At 40.2% G+C, this 25,669-nt stretch overlaps 1 protein-coding gene across 1 annotated transcript in view; it reads left to right on the forward strand.

Annotated features, from left to right (window-relative positions):
• Positions 1 to 25,669, forward strand: part of DNAH3 (dynein axonemal heavy chain 3) — a 205,329-nt gene that overhangs the window by 120,222 nt on the left and 59,438 nt on the right. Inside the window, exons 40-43 of the mRNA XM_025369846.1 lie at positions 902 to 1,031; positions 3,325 to 3,570; positions 20,472 to 20,575; positions 23,164 to 23,458. Coding sequence (XP_025225631.1) covers positions 902 to 1,031; positions 3,325 to 3,570; positions 20,472 to 20,575; positions 23,164 to 23,458 — 775 coding nt within the window. The remainder of the gene's footprint in view (positions 1 to 901; positions 1,032 to 3,324; positions 3,571 to 20,471; positions 20,576 to 23,163; positions 23,459 to 25,669) is intronic.

Consider the following 25,669-nt stretch of genomic DNA (forward strand, 5'->3'; position numbering starts at 1 on the left):
GGCAGGAGAATCGCTTGAACCCAGGGGGGCGGAGGTTGTAGTGAGCTGAGATCGCACCATTGCACTCCAACCTTGGCAACAGAACAAAACTCTGTCTCAACAACAACAACAAAAAAATTAAGTAAATCAATAAATCTCTTTTAAAAAAGTATAACAAAGGTTAAAAGTTTAAAAAAGCATTACAAGAAAAACAAGCCGGATAACTTTTTAAAAGAGTAAATGGACCGGAGAACAGATACTAGAGGCAAGAATCATGATACCCCCAAATAAGAACATATAAACCTACCCATACACGTGGTGAATTACTGAAAATGAGCCCCCCAAATTAGCTGTGTACTCTCTTTGACTAAATTTATACAGGAGTCCCACCTCACCAGTGTCTATCAGTCATTTGTAAATTAGTTGTTTAGAATTCCTAATACTTTTTATAGAAACAAAGGCAGATACAGTAGTTGGGTTCTAAACACATTTTATGTGTCCTGTAGCTGACCCAGAGTGTTTCCAAGCCTCTCTGAGTATCAGCTCTGGGCAATGGAATGTGGATGGGAAACTGAGTTAACATGGCCTGTGGGCAACAGTCATAGGACCCTGAAGGAGGACACTGAGATAGGAGTTTCGTTGCCTGTAAGTTTTTCCCCAAGGCACCTACATGTAAAATCCGTCTCAAAAAAAAAAAAAAAATTAAGTAAGTAAATCAATAAATCTTTTTTTAAAAAGTATAACAAAGGTTAAAGGTTTAAAAAAGCATTACAAGAAAAGCAAGCCGGATAACTTTTCTTGTAAAAAGACTAGAGATGCTAGTCTAACCAGCATCTCTAGCCTCACGAGGTAGGCCAAGCTCTTGGTCTTCAACTCACTTGTTGATCATGTCTCCAAGTCTCATGGAGCTTTCTACTTTCAGGTCAATGACATGTTCATGTGGCTTGTCCAGCCCTGCCTGGAATTTGGTCGCCTTCATTGTAAATTTGTTGTCCAAACGTCTCCCATCCACCTTGCCTTCTCAATGATGAGACTGTACTCCTCTCTACTTGGTAAGTGCTAGCCGTGATTCTTCAGCCACATGGGGGATGGGTCGACCTTGGCTATTTCTTTCTTTTTCTTTTTTTTTGAAATGAAGTCTCACTCTGTCATCAAGGCTAGAGTGCAGTGGCATGATCTTGGCTCACTGCAGCCTCCGCCTCCCAGGTTCAAGTGATTCTCCTGCCTTGGCCTTCTGAGTAGCTGAGATTAAGGCACATACCACTCTATTTTTTGGTGTGTTTTTAGTAGAGACGGGGTTTCACCATGTTGACCAGGCTGGTCTTGAACTCGTGACCTCAAGTGGTCCACCTGCCTCTGCCTCCCAAAGTGCTGGGATTACAGGCATGAGCCACAGCGCCTGGCCTACCTTGACTATTTTTTCTGCTCCCACCTCTCTTTGGACCCCAGTGAATTACAACAAGACTGGCTGTTTGGTCTAGAACAAGCAAGCCTTTGGAGTGCAGATAGTAGAGTTTGGTAGGGAAAATCCATGTGTTTAGTCTTTGTCTAATATTGATTTTTGGGGGGCATTCTAGTGCAAATTACCCCATCGTTCCTCAGTCTAAGCTCCTCATTCACATAATGAGAGTAGTAATTCCTGCCCTTTTTACCTCACAGGGATATCCTAGAGGGAGATGAACATTGCGGGACCCCCATCTTACCTCCTCTCTGATAAGAGATTAATATCCAAAAAAACACAAAAAAGTAAATGTAGACTTATTGATCCAGTACTTTCACCTCTGGATATAAACCCAAAAGAATTGAAAGCAGAGACTCGATCAGATATTTGTATAACCATGTTCATAGAACTTTTGTTCACAATAGTCAAATGGTGAAAACAACCCATGTGTCTACTGATGGATGAACAAATAAGCAAAATGTGTTGTAATTTTGCAATGAACTACTATTTAGCCTTAAAAAGGAAATAAATTCTGATGCATGCTATAGCTTGGATGAACACTAAAGCCATTATACTAAGAAAATAAGCCAGTCACAAAATGACTGTGCAATTCTACCTCTATAATGTACGTAGAGTAGCCAAATTTAAAAAGACAGAAAGGAGAGTTCTGATTGCAAGAGGGATGAGGGAGGATGGAGGGGGAAGTTATTGTTTAATGGGCAAAGAGCTTCTATATCCAGTTCTGGATGTAGATGGTGGTGATGGTTGCACAGCAATATGAATGCACTTAATACCACTGAACTATACACTAAAAAATGGTTAGATGGTAAATTATACATCAGGTATTTTACCGCAATAAAAATATTGCAGCAGGCCGGGCGCGGTGGCTCAAGCCTGTAATCCCAGCACTTTGGGAGGCCGAGACGGGCGGATCACGAGGTCAGGAGATCGAGACCATCCTGGTGAATACGGTGAAACCTCGTCTCTACTAAAAAATACAAAAAAGTCTCAACTAAAAAAAATATATATATATATATTGCAGCAAAGGCTGGGCACGGTGGCTCACGCTTGTAATTCCAGCACTTTGGGAAGTTGAGGTGGGTGGATCATGAGGTCAGGAGTTCGAGACCAGCCTGGCCAACAACACAGTGAAACCCCGTCTCTACTAAAAATACAAAAATTAGTTGGGCATGGTGGCGGGCCCCTGTAATCCCAGCTACTCAGGAGGCTGAGGCAGGAGAATCACTTGTACCCGGGAGGCGGAGGTTGCAGTGAGCCGAGATCGTGCCACTGCACTTGAGTATGGGCGACAGAGCTAGATTCCAGCTCAAAAAAATAATATATATATATATATTTATATGTAGTCTATATATTTATGTATATTATATATATTTATATATATTATATATATTTTATATAGCGGTATATATATATTTAAAAATTATATATATAAATAAAAATATTGGTCACGCCTGTAATCCCAGCATTTTGAGAGGCCAAGGTGGGTGGATTGCTTGAGCTCAGGAGTTCGAGACCAGCCTGGGCAACCTGGCGAAACCCCATCTCTACAAAAAAATACAAAAATTAGCCAGATGTGGTGGCTAGTGCCTGTGGTCCCAGCTACTCAGGAGGCTGAGGAGGGAGGATCACTTGAGCCCGGGAGGTCGAGACTACAGTGAGCTGTGACTGCACCGCTGTACTCCAACCTGGGAGACAGAGTGAGACCCTGTTTCAAAAAAAAAAAAAAAATGCATGTGATAAATGATCTGGTAGGTGATAGGCACTCTGCCAGTATCAGTCGCCCCTCTGGCCCAGACCCTTCAAAGGCAAAGCCAACCAGTTCACAGCCCTTATATCTGTGGCATTCTGCACTCTGTCCTGAGATTCGCTTTTCTCACTTATAGATGAAATCAGGGCAGTAGAAGAGGAGGAAATGGAATTAGGTGAAGGCCTGTCAAGTCAACAAATCTTTCTCTGGCTCCAAGGACTGTTTCTCTTTTCCTTGGTGTGGACCGTGGCTGGCACCATCAATGCAGACAGCAGAAAGAAATTTGATGTGTTTTTCCGCAACCTGATCATGGGCATGGATGATAACCACCCAAGGCCCAAAAGCGTCAAACTTACCAAAAACAACACCTTTCCAGAAAGAGGTAATTTAGAACCCGTTTGTTATGTTCTAGTATAGTAGTTTGAATTACGTGTTCTAAATGCAACCAGAATGTGCAGACAGGTAAGCCCTTTACAAAAGCCAAGGAAGGCCAGGCATGGTGGCTAATAAATGTATAAGGAATGACAGAATTAAAATATCATCATTGGCTGGGCATGGTGGCTCACACTGGCAATCCCAGCACTTTGGGAGGCCGAGGTAGGCAGATCGCTTGAGGTCAGCAGTTCAAGGCCAGCCTGGCCAACATCGTGAAACCCCGTCTCTATTAAAAATACAAACAAAATTAGTCAGGCATGGTGGCATGCGCCTGTAATCCCAGCTATTCAGGAGGCTGAGGCAGGAGGATTGCTTGAGTCAGGGAGGTAGAGGTTGCAGTGAGCTGAGATCATGCCACTGCACTCCAGCCTGAGCAACACAACTGGACTCTGTCTCAAAAAAAAAAAGGAGTTGGCCCATGGGTGGTCCTGAAGTCAGGGTTTTATGGGATACTTAACCACTTTTTTAATTTAGAAAAAGATGATATGACTGTTTTATTTTTGCAAAAATTACCTATAATTCCATCACCAAAACAAAATGAGAAATATAGACCCTTGTGTTTTTCTTATTCCTTTCTATTTCTGTTGTGTGTTGACATACTTTCATATAGGGTACTTACGGTATTAATATTTCTTTTAATTTTGTCATTATAGTTTTTTGTTTGTTTGTTTATTTTTGAGATGGAGTCTCGCTCTCTTGCCCCTGCTGGAGTGTAGTGGTACGATCTTGGCTCGCTGCAACTTCCGCCTCCCAGGTTCAAGAGATTCTCCTGTCTCAGCTTCCCAAGTAGCTGGGATTACAGGCATGCACCACCATGCCAGGCTAATTTTTGTATTTTTAGTAGAGATGGGGTTTCGCCACATTGGCCAGGCTGGTCTCAAACTCTTGACCTTAAGTGATCCACCTGCCTCGGCCTCCCAAAGTGCTGGGATTACAGGCATGAGCCACTGCACCCGGCCTGCAGTTATATTTTAATATCATATTGAAATGTTTCCAATTTTGCTACATACACTGTCTTCAAACTGATCATTTAGTGACTATAAATATTCTTATGTGTGTGGCATCATTTCTTACAAGGAAGATGCTTCTTCTAAGTAGCTTTTGTTTTGTTTTTCTACCACCCAAGTAAGACATTATATAAAATTTAGAAAATACAGAGAAAGGAATAGAACAAAATTAAGATCAATGGTAATCCCACGCTCCAGAAATATCACTATGTTTTCTTTCAGTTTTTTCTGTATTCCTAGAACAAAAAGATCATACTATAAATACTTACCAAATAGCTTTACTTTTTGCAATTGTAAAAAAAAAAAAAACGTGTATCAAGGGCCACGAGAGAACTTCCAGGGGAAACACTAATGTTGCATATCTTAAGAGCGACCTGGATTACACAAATATGTGTATTTGCCAAAACTTAGTAAATGTGGGCTTAGGATGTGTGCATGTCATTGTAAGACTTATGTCAAAGGAAAAAATATATAAATAAATACTGAACACTAGGTAGTGATAAGCACGCCGAAGTATTTATGAGAAAGTGTGTAGATGCTTAACAATTAATTTTGAATTTTTTTTGTAAAAAAGATAGATTAAAGGAAGGATAGAGGGATGACCAGGTATGTACTAAAACAAACAAAAAGCTAATGGTAAAATCTAGAAGGTGAGTATACAAATGTTCACTGTACAATGTCTTCCATGTTTCTGTATGTTTGAATTTTTTTTCATAATAATGAAATAATGAATGAGCAAGTAGATACTATTACCGCCTGCCACATACTCTTTCTCTGCACAGCTTGCATGCTTCATGTGACACATGGCCATCTGTCAGGTTGTGAACCCCAAAATTCTGAGACAGGTCTCAGTTAATTCAGAAAGTTTATTTCGCCAAGGTTGAGGATGCACGCCTTTGACACAGCTCAGGAGGCCCTGACAACATGCGCCCGAGGTAGTCAGAGCACAGTTTTATACATTTTAGGGAGACATGAGACATCAATCAACATATGTAAGGTGAACATTGGTGCCATCTGGAAAGGCAGGACAACTTGAAGCTGGGTGGAGACTTCCAAGACATAGGTAGATAAGAGAGAAATGGTTGCATTCTTTTGAGTTTCTGATTAGCCTCTCCAAAAGAGGCAATCAGATAAGCTTTTATCTCAGTGAGCAGAAGGGTGATTTTGAATAGAATGGGAGGCAGGTTTGCCCTAAGCGATTCCCTGCTTGACTTTTCCTTTTAGCTTAATGATTTTGGGGGCCCAAGACATGCTCCTTTCGCAAGATGAACCCCATGGAGGCTCTGTCTCTGTACCAATCCATTAATCAGATTGTCGTGCATTCATTGAGTTTTTGGTTTGGATGATTTTGCTTATTTTATTGTCGTAGTAAAATACACATAACACCAAATTTACCATTTTGACCATTTTTAATTGTTCAAATCAGTGGCATTAAATACATTCACATTGTTGGGCAACCATCACCTCCCTCCATCTCCAAGACGTTTTCCACCTTCCCTAACCATAACTGTTCTCATTAAACAGTACCTGCCCCAATGCTCCTTCTCCACCCCTACCCTGGAAATAATCATTCTACTTTCTGTCACCATAAATTTGACTGCCCTGGGTACTGCATGTAAGAGGAATCATACGGTATTTGTCTTCCTGTGACTGGCTTATTTTACTTAGCATAATGTCTTCGGCGTTCATCCATGTTGTAGCATGTGTCAGAATTTCCTTTCTTTTTAAGGCTGAATATATTCCGTTTCATGTACACACCACGTTTTGTTTATCCATTCATCTGTCAGTGGACCCTTGAGTTGCTTCCATCTTTTGGCTATGGCAAGTAAAACTGCTATGAACATGGGTGTACGAATACTGTCTTTTGAGTCTCTGCTATCTTTGGTGTTTATACTAAGAAGTGAAAATCTGGATCATATGTTAATACCATGTTTAATTTTTTGAGGAACTGCTGTAATGTTTTCCATAGAGGCTGCAATATTGTACATGCCCACCAGCGATACACAGAAGTTCTGATACCTCCACATCCTCACCAGTTCTTGTATTTTCTCTGTATGTTTTACTGATAATAGCCATCATGGTGGGTATGAAGTTCATTCTTATTTTTTCAGAAAAAAATGTACAATAAAAATATGTGATAAAAAGACAACCACGATTAACATTTTGATGACAATTAGACATTTTCTTATGCATGTATGTATCTCCAGGTTTGTTTTTAAAATATAAAATCATTCTGTACTTTTATCTCCTAGTTTTTCCTATCATTAACAACATTCTAGTGGCTACATATTTGCTTAATTCATGTTATTTCCTCATGATGATTTCCTAAAATAAAATTGCTGAGTCAAGAGGTCGGTAACATTTTAAAGCTTTTGGTTGCTAAACTTCCCTTATGCCTCACTGAGTATTATCTTTTCAAAATCTCAAGCAATTTGAAATATGAAAATCATATCTCGGCCAGGCACAGTGGCTCACATCTGTAATCTCAGCACTTCTGGGAGGCTGAGGCAGGCGGATCACTTGAGGCCAGTATTTTAAGACCAGCCTGGCCAACATGGTGAAACACCGTCTCTACTAAAAATACAAAAATTAGCTGGACTTGATCGTGGGCACCTGTAGTCCCAACTACTTGGGAGGCTGAGGCAGGAGATTTGCTTGAACCTGGGAGGCAGAGGTTGCAGTGAGCTGAGATATCACACCACTGCAATCCAGCCTGGGCGACAGAGCAAGACTCCATCTCAAAAAACAAAACAAAACAAAACAGAAAGTCAAGCAATTTGAAATATGAAAATCATATTGCATTTTAACTTTCTTCTCCTTTAAAAAAGTTTTAATAGACTTTAGTTTTAAATTTATAGAAAAGTGTTGCAGAAAATACAGAGTTTCCATATGCCACTTCTCCTCACCCACGCAAACACAGTTCTCTCATTAACATCTTGCAGTACTGTGGTATTATAGTTACAATTGATGAACCAATATTGCTAAATTATTATGAACAAAGTTCATAGTCTACATTAAGGTTCATTCTTGTGTTGTATGTCCTATGGGTTTTGACAAAGATGTAAATGTCACATATTCACCATTACAGAACCATGCAGGATAGCTTCACACAACCCAAAAAATCCTGTGCTCCACCTCTTCATCCTCCCTTCCTTCCCTGATCCCCAGGCAACCACTGATCTTTTTACTGTCTCTATAGTTTTGACTTTTCCAAGACATGATATTCTTGGAATCATACAGTATGTGAAATTTTTAGACTGCCTTATTTCACTTAGCAATATGCAGTTGAGGTTCCTACATGGATTTTTGTTCTTTGTTAGATTGCTTCTTTATCACTTAATAATATTTCATTGTACGTATGTTTATCCATCCACCCATTAAAGGACATTTTGGTTTATTACAATTTTTGGTACTTATAAATAAAGCAGTTATAAACATTTATGTAAAGACCTTTTGTGAACATAACTTTTCCATTAATTCATTCAGTAAACACATAGACATGCTATTGCTGGATAATGTTAAGCCTGTGTTTACCTAGACCAAGTCAAGAAGAACAGATTTCTTAATAATTTGGGGTCTTTCTATTAATAAACATGGATTATCTATTTATTTAGACTTTTTTATTTCTTTGGCTAGAGTTTTATAGTTTTCCTCATATAGATCTTGTATATTTTTTGTTAAATTTATACCTAAGTAGTTCCTTCTTTTTTGGAGTTAATGTAAATGGTATTGTGTTTTCATTTCAAATTCCACTTGTTCATTGCCTGTATATAGAAAAGCAATTGACTTTTGTATATTTATCTCATATCCAGCCATCTTGCTACAATCACTTATAAGTTCCAAGTTTTTTTGTGGATTCTTTGGGATTTTTTTTTACATAATTATGCCATTGACAGACAGTTTTATTTCTTCTCTCCCAATATTTTATTTCCTTTTCTTGTCTTATTCCATTAGCTAGGACTTCCAGTGTGATACTGAACAGAATTAATGAAAAAGGGCTTCCTTATCTTGTTCCCAGTCTTAGGAGGAAAGCTTCTAGTTCTTGGCCATTAAGTGTGATGTTTGGCTGAAGGTTTTTTGTTGATATTCTTTATCAAGTTGAGGAGTTCTCTCTGTTCCTAGTTTACTGAGAGTCTTTGTCATGAGTTGATGTTGGATTTTGTCAAATGCTTTTTCTGAATCTATTAATGTGATGATATGATTTTCCTTCTTTAGCCTGTTAATGCAATGAATTACATTACTTGATTTTCAAATGTTGAGCCAGCCTTATATACCTGGAATAATCAAGTGGAATAAATACCACTTGATTATGGTGTGTAATACTTTTCATATGTTGTTGGATTTGATTTGCTAATATTTTGTTGAAGATTTTTGCATCTATGTTGATGACAGATACTTGTCTGTAACTTCCTGTCTTATAATGTCTTTACCTGGCTTTGGTATTAGCGTAATGCTGGCCTCATAGCATGAATTATAAAGTGTGTCCTCTGCTTCTATTTTCTGTAAGAGATTGTAGAGAATTTGTATCATTTCTTCATTAAATGTTTGATAGAATTCACCAGTGAACCCATCTTGGCCTGGCACTTTCTCTCTTGGAAGGTTGTTAATTGTTGATTAAATTTCTTTAATGTATAAAAGCCTATTCAAATTATCTATTTCTCCTTATGTGAATCATGTAAATCATGTCTTTCAAGGAATTAGTTTATTTTATTTATCAAATTTGTTGCTGTAAAGTTGTTCATAATATTCCTTTATTATCTTCTTAATGTCCATAGAATCAGTACTGATGGCCTTTCTTTCTCTTTCTTTTTTTTTTTTTTTTTTTTTGAGATGGAGTTTTGCTCTTGTTGCCCAGGCTGGAGTGCAATGGCATGATCTTGGCTCACTGTAACCTCATCCTCCCAGGTTCAAGTGATTCTCCTGCCTCAGCCTCCCAAGTAGCTGGTATTAAAGTCATGTGCTACCACGCCTGGCTAATTTTGTATTTTTAGTAGAGATGGGTTTTTCCATGTTGGTCAGGCTAGTCTCAAACTCCTGACCTCAGGTGATCCACCCACCTTGGCCTTCCAAAGTGCTGGGATTACAGGCGTGAGCCACCGTGCCCAGCCTCATTCTTGATATTAGTGCTATCTTCTCTTTTTTTCTTGGTTAACCTGTCTAAAGGTTTGTCAATTTTTTTTTTTTTTTAACAGATGGGATCTGCCCAGGCTGGTCTCAAACTCCTGGACTCAAGTGATCTACCCGTCTCAGCTTCCTAAAGTTCTGGGATTACAGGTGTGACCCACTGTGCCCAGCCTGTCAATTTTATTAATCCTTCAAAGATGCAGCTTTTGTTAATTTTATCTATTAATTTCCTATTGTCAGTTTCATGATTTCTGCAATTATTTTTATTTCTTCTGTTCTGCTTCCTTTTATTTAATTTACTCTCTCTAGTTTCCTAAGATGAATGCTTAGATTATTGATTTTAGGTCTTTCTTTTTACACGGTGGCTCATACCTGTAATCCCAGCACTTTAGGAGGCCAAGATGGAGGATCACTTTAGCACAGGAGTTTGAGACCAGCCTGGGCAACATGTCAAAGTCCTGTCTTTACAAGAACAAACAACGAAAATTAGCTGGGTGTGGTAGCGAACACCTGTCGTCCCAGCTACTCAGGAGGCTGAGGCGGGATGATTGCGTCAGCCTAGGAGTTGGAGGCTGCGGTGAGCTATAATCATCCCACTGCACTCCAGCCTGGGTGACAGAGTAAGAGAGTGAAACCCTGCCTTAAAAAAATTAAAAAGTGTTTTATTGCCCAGGATGTGTTCTATCTTGGTGAATGTTTCATGAGAGCTTAAGAAAATATGTAGTCTTGTGTTGTTGGATACAGTAATAAATGTCAATTCGACCCTGTTAATTGGTGAGGGTGCTCTTCGGTTTCACTATATTCCTACTTATTTTCTAACTGTTATCTGCCAATTACTGATTGACAGGGGTTGTTGAAGTATCCAGCTATGATATTGGATTTGTCTATTTCTCCTTGAAGTTCTATCAGTTTTGCCTCATGTATTTTGGCATTCTGTTTACATTTGAAAAGTGAAAATAGTATCTAATTTAAATTTCTTCTTTTTTAAATTAGAAGTGAGGTTGAATTATATATAAAGTGGTAGTTTGTTTTTCATATGTTCTTTATTTAATGTTTTGGTAGGTTTTGTTTCTGTTTTGTTTTTAACAGACTGTGTCCCCTTTTGTTTATTTTGCCTGGAATATGATGCATCCTTTCTGTCAGCAAGGAAAAATTTTATTCTCTGGCTCCCATAACCATCATCTCCTTTTTTCTTGTCTTGGGGTTTTGGTCTTTTGAGGTGCACTTTTCATTTTGATATCAGCCACCCACAACTTCAATTATTCTTTGTACAGCCTTGAATGATTTTAATTCTGCCTTTGTATCTTTTGTTCCTGTGCCAGGCTTTGTTATTGCAAGGGTGGGAAAGTACAGGCCATGGAGTGAAACTGTCAGAGTTCAGACCCTGACTCCAACACTTACTGCTGGGGTGACTTTGAGCAACTTATTTATCCTCCTTAGTTCCCTCAATTATAAAATGGGGCAATAATAATAGTAAGGATTAAATGAGTTAATACATGTAAAAATACTTTGAATAAAGCACGATATATAGGAAATGTTAAATAAACGTGAGCAATTTTGTTGCTGTTATCATCATCATCTCTTAGGGCGTCCATCTCACTTTTTATCTCATCTTGCCTTTTCATCTTAGCTTGTTTCTCCTTTGTTGCTTTCGGTTCCTGCTTCACTTAAAGTTAGGTCTTTCTGCACCTTATGGAAGATACCAAAGAGTTTTCCTGAAATTTGGCTTCAAGTGCTGCAAAAAACAAGTTTCAGCCTGGCACAGTGGCTCACCCCTGTAATCCCAGTACTTTGGGAAGCGGAGGCAGGTGGATTGCTTGAGCCCAGGAGTTTGAGACCATCCTGGGCAACATTGTAAAACCCTGTCTCTACAAAAAATACAAAACAAATTAGCCAGGTATGATGGCACACATACCTTATTCTCAGCTACTTGGGAGGCTGAGGCAGGAGGATCACTTGAGCCCAGGAGTTTGAGGCTGCAGTGAGCTGTGATGCACCTACAGCCATGCATGACCACTGCACTCCAGCCTGGCTGATACGGTGAGATCCTGTCCCAAAAAAAAAAAAAAAAAAAAAAAAGAGTTCAGAGATAAATTCTTCAGGTTAATCTCCATATGACGTTCCTTTGCATTTTTTTTTTTTTTTTACATTTTACAATTTTTTTTCACAGGCTCCACATGTTGTTTTCTGCCTTCCTTATCCTTCAAGATCAATCTGTTCATGCTGTGTCTGCAGAGATGGTAGATGAATTGCCCTTGACCTCACTTTCAGATCATTTTGTGATGACCTCTTTCCTTTCCTTCTGCAGCTAGAGAGCCAATGATGTGATGTGCACAGCTCCCACTCAGTTTCTAGATAATTTTCCCTTATAATATCTCCTGTCCACAACCATGGCCTCATCTCCTACCTCTATGCCCTACCCAGCAGATGCAGCATAAAACAAACCATAATTTTCATCATGTCCTGCAAACTGACTTCCTTTGTGTATATCTTCTTTTGCAGCAGCTTATTTAAAACAAAACAAAACAAAACAAAAAAACAGGTTTTTGCCAAGGAGGGTGGTTCATGCCTGTAATCCCAACTACACAGGAGGCCGAGTTGGATGGATTGCTTGAGCCTGGGAGTTTGAGACTAGCCTGGGCAACATAGCAAGACCCTGTCCTTTCTTATACCCATATTCAAAAGCTTAAAATGCCTTTCTAGCCTATGCATGAGGGCCCACGATTAAAATTCGAATGCTGAGTGCTCCAGGAAGGCCTTCTCTGACTTCATGGGAATATTGTTTTCTAGGATTTTCATGATACACAAGGCATGGCATAAATGGATCTCTCAAATAAGTGCTGGAGGAACTACACTGGGAAGCATACACTAAGGAAAGCAAGCAGACCCTTGTGGGGTTCTGTCAATGTTGGGCTCATATTGTCTGACATGGATCTTTGTTTGTCAACCCAGGGAACCGTTTGTCCAGAAAGTGCTGAATTTCTCTTTATTCACCCACTCATTGTGTGACCTTTGAAAAGTCACTCACTGCCCAGTTGAAAAGTTTGCCTTGTTTTCCCAAGTGCAGGAGAGGAAAGCAGAGCTGGGGTAGAGGGGATAGAAGTCATTTACCAATTCATTACCAATCCATTCCTGGATTTCTGCTATTCTCCTCTTTCTACTCTTGCACCCAAATCAGAGTTTAAGTTATAATCACAACACAAAGAGAACAGGAGCCATTACTCTGATGAAAACCAAGGCGAGCTAGAGCTAAATATTACCAAGTGCCTTCTGTGTGCCCAGAGCTATGCTAGATGTTTGACACGCATATCTCACTCACTCTCCCTAGTGCTTTTCCGAGCTTGACATAAAATCAGGCCCATTTTACAGATGTGCAAATGGTAAACTTAGCCAAGGTCGCACAGCTGGTAAATCTACTTTTACTAGTGAAATCTTTTCTCTTCTCTTCTCTTCACTTCTCTTCTTTTCTCCTCTTCTTTCTCTTCTCTTCTCTCTCTTCTCTTCCTCTTCTCTTCTCTTCTTTTCTCTCTCTTCTCTTCCCCGTCTCTTCTCTCTCTTCTCTTCCTCTTCTCTTCTCTTCTTCTCTTCTCCTTTTCTCTCTCTTCTCTTCCCCGTCTCTTTTCTCTCTTCTCTTCCCCTTCTCTTCTCTTCCTCTTCTCTTCTCTCCTCTCCTCTCCTCACCTCTCCTGTCTTTTCTTTTCTTTTTTTTTTCTTTTCTTTCTTTTCTTTTCTTTTGAGACAGAGCCTCATTCTGTTGTCCAGGCTGGAGTGCAGTGGCGTGGTCATGGCTCATCATGGCTCACTGCAGTCTTGGTGCCCCAGGCCCGGGTGATCCCACCTCAGCCTCCCAAGTAGCCGGGACTATAGGCACATGCCACGATGCCTGGCTAATTTTTGTATTTTTTGTAAAGACAGGATTTTGCCATGTTACTCAGCCTGTTCTCCAACTCCCAGACTCAAGTGATTCATCCACCTCGGCCTCCCAAAGTGCTGGAATTATAGGCATAAGCCACCATGCCCGGCCAAATCTTTTCTCATTAGCCCAAATGTTCCCAAATCAAGCCACAAATTAGCTCTAGCTCAACATCAGCAAAGGAAGAGGGAAAAATATTTTACTTATTCAGTCCTTTAGTGTCTCCTTTTTATTGTAAAAGCAATTCTATTCTATTAAATAAAAATTATCAATAAGTATCTCTTTGTTCATACCACCTTATTGCGGTCATTTCAGTTTTCAAAAAATCTGTTTCCTTGCTTGTCTGCCTGATTTCATCTCTTTACAGAGTTACCATAATGGTATATATTTCACTCTATAGTCTATTTTTATCTAGCATTGTTTCTTAAAAGCATTTTCTATGCTAATACTTAGCTTTTGCAACTATCATTTTAATGACCAAAGAATATTCCATCCATCTTATAAGAGCTAATTTTACTTGTCTCCTAATGTAGGATATGTAAGTTATTTCTTTGCTATCACAGATGGTGTTGCATACTCATGTATACAGATTATTTTCATTGTGAATTATTTCCTTATGATAAATTCCCAGAAATGGGATTTCTGACTTAGAGAACATTCTTGTAGCTCTGTAAGCATTGTGCCAGATTGCTTTCTAAAAGTGTTGCACCAGATTGACTTCTAGGTAAGGCTGCAGAGTGACGTAGAACAACAGAAGCTCACTTTTAAAATACCTAATGAAATCAGCAACAACAAACATTTTTTAATCCTAAAAAGTCCTCAGCAATAACCAAAGAATGAATTACAACTTAATTCTACAAACATTGTGAAGTAGTGAATAAGGAGAGAAAACAAGATTCTGGTCTGGCGTATCTCCCAACCCAGAACCTGCCACCCCGCTATCTTGCTAAGAGTGACAGGGAGAGGAAAGCAGGTCAGTTGACAACATTCTAAGAGTTCTTGTTGGAAATCACCAATGGAGAGGAAAGAGGACTATGATGATGGCTAGGCAGCTGCACAAAAGGTCTAAGAGAAACTCTCTATCATGGAAGCCCCTGTGTGATGCTGGAGGACCTTAGTAGGGATGGGAAAAACCACCAGGTTTTGCATCTTCCAGGACCCTGTGCTGCGTGGGGACATGAGCTGAATCCTACAGGAGTGGGGCAAATCACTAGCTAGGATAGGAGTGAGATGGATCCATGGTTCAGGAAATGTAGACAGATTTCAGAGAGAGGGTACAGTGCTCAGACTTTCCAGAAAGGGTAACTGAGCCTTTCCCTTTACCCAACCCTATAGATTAAGGCTATAGGAAAGAAAGCCACACACCATTCCTTGAATAGTGGCCAACACTGTAGATAAGATAAACTGTCCCCAGATAATGTTGGGAAAAATGTCAAGAAGAATTTACCCAATTATATCAGAGCAGAATGGTAAGGCAATCATGCACATATCAGAGAGAGAGAGAGAGAGAATGTTTAACAGAAAACACGAACCAAGAGCCAGAAAATATTTCTGTTGAAACAATTTTGTAGTAATAGAAGTTTAACTTTTTAAAGTTCATAAATGAATAGTATGTTATACTGGCAAAAGAACAGAAATATAGATTAATTGAATATAATTGAGAGTCCAGAAGGAAAACTCTTGCATTTATGGTGACTTGATTTTTGACAATGGTGCCAAGATGATTAAATAGGAAAAGAATGATCTTTTCAACAAATTGTACTGGAACAACTGAATTATACATGTAAAAGACTGAATTTGTAGTTCTGCCTCACACTATAGTGAAAAATTAACTCAAAATAGATCAAAGACTTAAATGTAAAAGCTAAAACTATAAAACTCTTAGAAGAAAACATAGATGCACATTTTTATGATTTTGGAGTAGGCAATGATGTCTTAAGACAACAAAAGCACAAGTGACAAAAGAAAAAATAGATAAACTGAACATCATTAAAATTAAAAACTTTCGTGCTTCAAAGGAAAACATCAAATGAAAAATCCCACAGAATGGGTGAAATTTCTTACAAATTATATATCTTATAAAGGACTCAAATTTAGAATATATAAAGAGTTATCATAATTCAATAATAAAAAGACAAATAACCCAATTAAAAATGAGCAAAATATCTGAATAGACAGTTATTTACAGAAGACATACAGGCCAGGCACGTTGGGGCTGATGCTTTTGGGAAGTTGAGATGGGGAAATCACTTGAGCCCTGGAGTTTGAGACCAGCCTGGGCAACATGACTAAACCCCATCTCTACAAAAAATACAAAAATTAGCTAAGCATGATGGTGTGTGCCTGCCTGTAGTCCCAGCTACTTGGGAGACAGAGACAGGAGGATCACCTGAGCCCAGAAGGCAGGGGTTGCAGTGGCCAAGATTGTACCACTGCACTCCAGCCTGAGTGACAGAGTGAGACCCTGTCTCAAAAAAAAAAAAAAAAAAAAAGATATACAAAGGGCCAATAAGCCCATGACAAGATGCTCAATGTTATTAGCCATCAGGGAAATGCAAATTAAAACCACAATGAGATACTACTTTGCAACAACTAGGATGGGTATAATTAAAAAGATGAAAAACAACAAGTATTGGTGAGGATGCAGGAAAATCAGAACTCTCATCTACAATAATGGGAATGTAAAATGGTGCAGTAGCTTTGAAAAAGAGCCTGTGACCATTCCTCCAAAGTTAAACACAATCCAATTTAATTTAACTCAGAAGTTAAACAATATAGTTGTGGGCAGATCACTTGAGCTAAGTTCAAGACCAGCCTGGGCAACACAGCAAAAACCCGTCTCTACAGAAAAATACAAAAATTAGCCAGACGTGGTGGTGCATGCCTGTCGTCCCAGCTACTTGAGAGGCTGGGGCGGGAAGATCACTTGAATCTAGGAAGTTGAGGTTGCAGTGAGCAAGATGGTGCCACAGACCCTCCAGCCTGGGTGACAGCTAGGCCCGGTCTCAAATACATGCACACACACACTCACATACTTTTTTAAGTGAAAGAAGCCAGTTGCAAAAGAACACATATTATATGATTCCCTTTATATAGGCAGAATAGGTAAATTTATAGAGACAGAAAGTACATTAGTGGTTGCCAGGGTACGAAGTGGGTGGGGGAGGGATTTGGCAGGTGACAGCTAAGAGGTGTGGGGTTTCTATCCAATGTAATGAAAAGTTCTAAAATTGATTGTGGTAATGGTTTCACAACTCTGTGAATATTAATATATTTACATATACGTGTGGTTTTGGTACGCTAAAAGTATAATTGAACTGTACACTTGAACTAGTTGGATTATATGATATATAAATTACATTTCAATAAAGCTGTAGAAAGTTTGTAGATGAAGTGATACAACTACTAAATTAGAGAAATAGAGGAACTGAAGAGTCAGAGAAACAGACTGGGAATAAAATAATGCCATTAATGATCTAATAAGTGAATTAGAACAAGCAAGAACTAAAGTATACAAGGCTAGACATCAAATATATGGCTTAGAAATAAGGTTTGAGATAATTACACTTACAACAGAAGAAAAGAGAAAAACATTGACGCAATTAGAGACAATACAATTGATATGGAGACCAAATAATGCTAGTTCCTCAAGAACTCCAATCAATAGTATAAATAATATATACAAAGATACAGATGCAGAAACTTCTCCTAAAATGAACAATTGTTTCTACCAATTGTAAGAGTATGCTATGCTCCAAGAAAAACTGATACATAATAATTGACCAGAAAATATAACATAATTAAGTTATTGGACTTCCAGGGTAAATATCTGATGGGCCTCAGTTTCTGCACAGCAATTTAAAACACACACACACACAGAATAGAGCAATATCTGCACGCCTTTGAAGGCAAGAAAATATGACATATTACTCTCAGCTAAGTCACTGTTAAAAATACAAAAGCAGCAGGCGGTCATTCTCAAACACATACAAGCTGAGAGAGTTGAGCACCTATAAGCCCCTTCTTGGAAAAAAACAAAAAAAATTAGGCTGGGCATGGTGGCTTATGCCTGTAATACTAGCACTTTAGGGGGCCAAGGCAGGCAGATTGCTTGAGCTCAGGAGTTTGAGACCAGCCTGGGCAACATAGCAAGACCGTATCTCTACAAAAAATAAAATAATTTGCTGGGTGTGGTGGCGTGTGCCTGTGGTCCCACCTACTCAGGAGGCTGTGAGAAGATTGCTTGAGCCCAGGAGGTTGAGGCTGTAGTGAACTGTGATTGCACCACTGCACACTTTGACCTGGGCAACGAGTGAGACCCTGTCTCAAAAAAGAAAGAGAAAAAGAGAGAAAGAATGAAAGAAAAAGAGAGGAAAGAAGGAAGGAAGGAAGGAAGGAAGGAAATACAGAAGGAGAAAGAAAGGGAGAGAGGGAGGGAGAGAGAGAGAAAGAGAAAGAAAGAAGAAACAAAGAAAAGAAAGAAAAAAAGGAAAGAAAGAAGAGAAAGAAGGAAGAAAGAGAAAGAAAGGCAAGAGAGAAAGAAAGAGGAAGAAAATTAGTTAGCTAAGAGATGAATTAAAACAAAGAATTCTTAAGTAGTCTGTGTTAAAAGTCCTGACCATTGCATCTACTTAAAAGTTTGAGCAGTGAATTTATTGAAATACAAACATAAGACTAAGGAATGGGGAAATTATGGTTGCAGAATAAAATATAAATGAATATGAACCCTGACAAAGTGAAAGTTATAGTGTCAATGACAACAAAAGGAACCAGAGAAGGGGAGGTGGAAGAAAGAGTTAATCACCTCACAGTTCACAAAGGAATCAATGAAATTGGTCTAAACTTGAATCGTGTGTATTCACATTTGAAATGGTGTGATATCAGGATTTGCCTTAAAACACTCTGAAGAAGGAAGAAGGGAAGGGGAAGGGAGAGAGATGAGGGAAGAGGAGAAAGGAAGGATGGAGGGAGAGAGAGAGAGAAGGAAAGAAAGAGATGGGGAGGACTGGGTACGGTGGCTCACACTTGTAATCCTAGCACTTTGGGAGGCCAAGTCAGGTGGATCACCTGAGGTCAGGAGTTTGAGACCAGGTTGGCCAATGTGTCAAAACCCTGTGTCTACTAATAATGCAAAAATTAGCAGGGCGTGATGGCGAGTACCTGTAATCCCAGCTACTGGGGAACTTGAGGCAGGAGAATTGCTTGAACTCGGGAGGCGGAGGTTGCAGTGAGCCGAGATCACGTCACTGCACTCTAGCCTGGCAACAGAGTGAGACTCCATCTCAAAAAAAAAAAAAAAAAAAAGAGAAAAAAGAAAGAAAGAAGGAAGGAAGAGAGAATAAAGGAAAATGAGTATGGTGCTGGTTGGAGGTAGTGAAATGGATGAGACAAGAACGGCAAAATGATCATGTTGAGGCTGGATAATACATACATGATGGTTTATTATACTATTCTCCTTTCTTTTTTTATTTTTTTCACAATAAAAAGTTAAAATACAATAACCAAATGACATTAAATGATTTTTAAAGCATAATGACTTTAATCCCTTTATGACTTAAAATTGTGAAATACATTTTAGGACCCAGTGTCTCTTGTAGTGAAAAAAAGTGTATCTGAAAGTCAGCAGGTCCTTCAGTTACACTTCAATCTCCTTTTCTTTTGCTAGATTTAGGTAAAATTAACTTTAACATAGTTATTTTTAAATAGTATATGTCCAATGAATCCCCTTCTTATAAAATCCTTTCTTTCATCTATCTGTCCTTCCATCTTCAGTTTGTTTGTGTGTCTAGAAAGAGGGCTAGAAGGATTGCCATCAAAAATTATCTCTGGATATGGGATTTTGACTAATTTATTGTCTTCTTTTTCTGTTCTGTTTTTAAATTATATATATATATATATATATATATATATATATATTTATTTATTTATTTTTGAGACAGAGTCTTGCTCTATAGCCCAGGCTGGAGTGCAGTGACACAATCTCGGCTCACTGCAAACTCTGCCTCCTGGGTTTGAATGATCCTCCTGCCTCAGCCTCCCAAGTAGCTGGGACTACAGGCACATGCCACCATGCCCAGCAAATTTTTTTGTATTTTTAGTAGAGATGGGGTTTCACCATGTTGGCCAGGCTGGTCTTGAACTCCTGACTTCAGGTGATTCACCCACCTCAGCCTCCCAAAGTGCTGGGATTATAGGCGTGAGCCACTGTGCCTGGCCTTGTTCTCTTTTAATACTTGCTGTTTACATTATGAAAACTAATTTAATAATTTGCATAATTAGCACCTATCATTTTTATACAAATAATAAAGTCACTACTCTTTAAAAAGTGTTGTTTCAGGCCGGGCGCGGTGGCTCAAGCCTGTAATCCCAGCACTTTGGGAGGCCGAGGCGGGTGGATCACGAGGTCAGGAGATCGAGACTGTCCTGGCTAACATGGTGAAACCCCGTCTCTACTAAAAATACAAAAAACTAGCCGGGCGTGGTGGCGGGCGCCTGTAGTCTCAGCTACTTGGGAGGCTGAGGCGGGAGAATGGCGTGAACCCGGGAGGCGGAGCTTGCAGTGAGCCGAGATCACGCCACTGCACTCCAGCCTGGGAGCACAGCGAGACTCCGTCTCAAAAAAAAAAAAAAGTGTTGTTTCAGTTTATACACTTTCCAGCAATGTATAAGTTTCACCACAACTATGCCAGTACTGGTAGTTACACATTTTCAGATGCTGATAACTGAGGGACTTAAAATCCTCAAATATGGGAGACAAGTAAAGCCTTCATGTGCTAATGATCTGTTTTGTTTCTTTGGGTCCAGGAAGCATCTATGATTTTTATTTCATCAAACAAGCTGGTGGACATTGGGAAATGTGGACACAGTATATCACCAAAGAGGAGGAAAAAATTCCAGCTGGTGCAAAGGTATAAAGAGAAGCATTGGCCATGGAACTTTGGTTTCCAGCATTATCCAAATATTCTCTCAGGTGGAAGAATTAAGTCTTTGCAAGGAGTTTTAAGAGCTTTCTTTAGAAAAATATTTAAACATGAGCTGCACTGGACCTTCAAAAATATGGGCTTTAGAATCAGAGAGACACAGCATCCTTTCTCAGCTTCAATTTACTCACCCAAAAAATGGCGGTGCGGGGAACATTTATGGTTGCAGAGGTTGGAGGTGTTATACATGAACACATGGCACACACTAGGGGTTACATCAGTGTTTGTTGCTATTCTGATTATTGTCATTATCAATAATACCAGGTACTGGCCAGGCATGGTGGCTCACACCTGTAATCCCAGCACTTTGGGAGGCCGGGGCAGGAGTATCACCTGAAGTCAGGAGTGCAAGACCAGCCTGGCCAACATGGTGAAACCCCATCTCTACTAAAAATACAAAATTAGCTGGGCGTGGTGGCACACGCCTATAATCCCAGCTACTTGGGAGGCTGAGGCAGGAGAATTGCTTGAACTCCAGAGGCAGAGGTTTCAGTGAGCCGAGATTGCGCCATTGCACTTCAGCCTGGGGGACAAGAGCGAAACTCTGTCTCAAATAATAATAATAATAGTAATAATAATACCAGAGAGTCATCAGTGTGCTTCTCAGTGATCTCAGCAAAAAAGGATTCTTCGAATCCTCAGAGAAAGATTTTCTTGATCAGAATTCTCTGAAAAGTAGGTTCTAATTAATAAGTTTTCTGATTGGAAAATTATTCACCTACAACTCCTGCTCTTTTCAATCCTTGTGGAATATCTTTTCAGAGAGCTTTTATGTCCCTGTTAGTAGAATCTAGTGGGCATAGTTTATCTTTCTGAAGTGACTGGAGATTGTTCAGGCCCTGCGTGGAGTGGTAGGTGGTGGACAAAGTACAGATATTGACAGCCAAATCAGACACCAAGCAGGACCACAGCTGTATGTGTAAGGATGTGTCAGGCAGGGTGAATGTGTGCTGACTTCAGGACACACCTTGGGGGCTGAGTGTTGTAAAGCAACCCCCAGCACTGAGGTCCTAAACTTTAATTCTCCAAAAAGAGCTTAGTCACTTGAGCTCCAGGGATTTACAATCTTGCTGAATTAATTCAAGTAAAAGAGTCAAATGAAGAAAATATCTTCAGTTCTGGAGATTTTTCCCTTGTCAAACAATTGTCCTAGTTCCTGAAAATAAACATCTATGAAACCCAACTTGCTTTAACTTCCCAGTCTTGGTAGCAAAATGGGCATCTTGAATCTAGGTCTGCATTCAGCATCACTTGCTGGCTATATGGCTTTGGATAAGTTAGCCAGTTTCTTTGAGCTTCCATTATTTCATCTGTGTTATTACATACCTGCCTTAGAAGGTTACTGGGAAGACTGTAGGGGGTAATACAGGCAAAACACCCATAGTTAAGCACCTGTTACTTCTCTTCTTCTTAACTTTAATTCCCTTGTCTCATCTGTTTCTTTTCCTTTGATCAAATTACTTGCAGAAAGAAGCTGAGCCTTTGTCTACCAGTATATATGGGGCCGCCATGTTGCACAGACCTAGGTGATGCCATTTGCATCATGGTCCAGTTTTGCTTTAGGAGGTGCCATTGACATGATCTATAGTGTGAATGGTACTGTGTTGTGGTTGTACAACACAGTGGCCCCAAGTTCTAGTCCCTTTCAGCCTAGACATGGAAGGAGACTTCAGTGTATGATATAATTTTCCTGCCTCTTCCCCTTCACCCACAGAGGGACCAAATGTAGCCAAATGGCTGATGAAAGGGTTCAAGCTCAGAGAATCCAAACCAAGGTCAGGTGTCCTGTCCAAATAGGGATTCCAGGAGCCTGAGACCAGGCCTTAAGAGTCCAACTGGGACCTGAATACCAGGAAGAGTACGTATTAATACAATCCCCATATTGGAAAAGGCATGGGATTAGTAGGGGTGGGTCTTTTAACCAAGGATGTAAGTGTTGTAAAAAACAAATCAGAAACAAGCACAGATCATGGGGATTCAGGATCACATTTACACCCTCTGAGCCAGGCAGTGACGATGGCATAGGGGAAGTCGACCTCACCTGGGACAAGGGAGACAAGCTGGTTCAGAGCAATGCTCTAGGAGCAGAGCAGCTATGGACCTATCCTTAGCATAACTGTTTGTAATATGACCATTCAGTAGTGAAGACTGTAGACTTTGGAATCACACAAGCTGGGATTCAACTCTCTGCATTTTCACTTACTTACTGTGTTACTTGGGCAAGTTGCAGAAAGGCTCTCGACCTCAGTCTTCTCATCTACAACACACAGACGGTAATGCCTAACTTTACATGCATGATCTTCTTTAATCCTCAAGCCACCTCTGTGAATTAGGTGCCATTATTATCCCCATTTTACAGATGAAGAAACTGAGGCCTGTGGAGAGGTTAAAGACTCGCCTAAGGTCATAAAGATAGTAAGGGATGGAGCTAGAATGTAAACCTAGGTCTCTTAAACGCCAAGACCCCCAGCTTCCTGGGCCCAGGACAAAGACTCTCCCATGTCTGTGTGGTACAGGTCTCAGAACTCATCATCCCCACAATGGAGACAGCCCGGCAGTCCTTCTTCTTGAAAACCTACTTAGACCATGAGATTCCAACGCTGTTTGTGGGCCCCACAGGCACTGGCAAGTCAGCCATCACCAACAACTTCCTTCTCCACCTTCCCAAGAATATGTACCTACCCAACTGCCTCAATTTCTCTGCCAGAACCTCAGCCAATCAGACCCAGGATATCATCATGTCCAAGCTGGATCGACGACGGAAGGGCCTTTTCGGGCCTCCCATAGGGAAGAAAGCAGTGGTGTTTGTGGGTAAGGCATTGAGCTGGGTCTGGACACAACCAGATTCTTCCACCATAAGCTGCAACAAACTACAGCTTCCGCTTGTAGTGCCACTGTAAATGCCTTACTCTTCCTGGGAGATCAAATATTTCTGGTTAATGTAGTTTAGTATTCATTCCCTCCTCTTCCTTTTCTTCTTCCTCCTTCCCTCCCTCCTTTACTTCTTCCCTCCTTCCCTCCTTCCTTCCTTCCTTCCTTCTTTCTTACCTGCCTTTCTTCCTTTCCTTCCTTTCTTCCTTTCTTCCTCATAGTGAGTAGTAATTTCAGAAGGGGACTGTGCTGTTTGCCTGCTGGCATTTCCAAAAGCAACACACACCTTGTGATAAACCCCTTGTTCCATTTTATGTCAGATAAATGTCCTATCACTAAATGGAGAAACCTAATACTTGCTAAATAAACATTTGCGAAATAAGCACAGTGAATTTTCCCAGGAGTTTAACTGTTTTACAAAGCATTTCCTCATTTAGGTCACTTGAGCCCCACAGCCCTGTGGGCTTATTAACCATCATTGTCATTTTACGAGTCAGTGCATTGAGGCTCCAGAAGGTTAAATTTCCTGTTTGGGATCAAATATCTAGAACATTCTAGAGCTGTGACCCAAACCCAGGCTTTTTAGTGCCAAATACATTATATTTTCCACTATCTTACTGTTGACACATAGAGTTCTCATTTAGCAATAGTAATGCCCCACACTTCTGGATTATTTCATGATCTGCCTTTAAAACTCCTGTATTCAGAGGAAATATTGCCTGAGTTCATATCCTTGCCAGCTAACAGCTCCTCTGAGGCAGGGGTCCTATTTTATTTTACATTCCTTTTCTTTTTCTCCTTTTCTCCATCTCGCTCTCCCTCCCTATTTTTATGGTATATTCAAAAACAGGGTAAGCGTTGCAGCCAAACAGATCTAGTTTCAAATCTTACTTTTTTGAGAGAGGGAAGATCTCACTCTGTCATCCAGGCTGGAGTGCAGAGGCACAATCCCAGCTCACTGCAGCCTCCAACTCCTGGGCCCAAGTGATCCTACTACCTCAGCCTCCCACGTAGCTAGGACTACAGGCACATGCCATCAATCTTGGCTAATTTTTCTATTCTTTGTAGAGACGGGGGTCTCGCTTTGTTACCCAGGCTGGGTGAACTCCTGGCCTCAAGTGATCCTCCCCGCTTGGCCTCCCAAAGTGTTTGGGGCATGAACCACCATGCCCAACTTCAAAGCTTACTTTTTAGCCCTAGGTATGTTGTGACTTAATGTCCCTGACCCTCAGTTCCTCACCTTTAACATAGAGTTATACTCTCTTCCTTATAAAGTTAGTATTGGATTAGATGAGATAATATATATAAAGCTCCTAAAATGTTACCCTACACAAACTGGGTATTCAAACAGTGTTTGTTGAAGAAAAACTTAAAGAGCCCCTATTTTATTGAGTGCCTCTGATGTGCCAGGACTGAGTAATATGCTATTGGGGAAAATGCAGTCCCTGCCCTTGGGGAAGTCTTAATATATTCTTCCATTTGGGTTTTCTCATCAAAATCCCCCACTCAGGCTGGGCACGGTGGCTCATGCCTGTAATCCCAGCATTTTGGGAGGCCGAGGCAGGTGGATCACTTGAGGTCAGGATTTTGAGACCAGCCTGGCCAGCATGGTGAAACCCCATCTCCACTAAAAATACAAAAATTAGCTGGGCGTAGTGGCGTGTGCCTGTAATCCGAGCTACTTGGGAGGCTGAGGCAGGAGAATCACTTGAACCCGGGAGACGGAGTTTGCAGTGAGCCAAGATCGCACCACTGCACTCCAGCCTGGGTGACAGAGCAAGACTCTGTCTCAAAAACAAAAACAAAATAAACAAACGAACAAACCCAGCTCAAAGCCTAGGGTCTCATCATCTGTTGTTCCCCTTGAAGTTCAACTATTACCTGTTGGTCAAATTAAATACTCTATTGGCTGTGAGCTTGTGGGAGCTTGATTGTTGCCATCATATGGGGAGCAATTAACAAAATGTCTAGCACTTAGTAGACAATCTATTTTGCTTAAGAGAAATGGGAAAAAAATTAAATGCCTGTTTTCTTTTTGTTTTTCGTTTCTTTTTCCTTTTTGAGGCAGGATCTCACTCTGTTGCCCAGGCTGGAGTGCAGTGGCACAATCTTGGCTCACTACAACCTTTGCCTCCAAGGCTCAAACAATCC

Source organism: Theropithecus gelada, chromosome 20, assembly GCF_003255815.1.
Source record: "Theropithecus gelada isolate Dixy chromosome 20, Tgel_1.0, whole genome shotgun sequence".
In the NCBI taxonomy this organism is placed as follows: domain Eukaryota; kingdom Metazoa; phylum Chordata; class Mammalia; order Primates; family Cercopithecidae; genus Theropithecus; species Theropithecus gelada.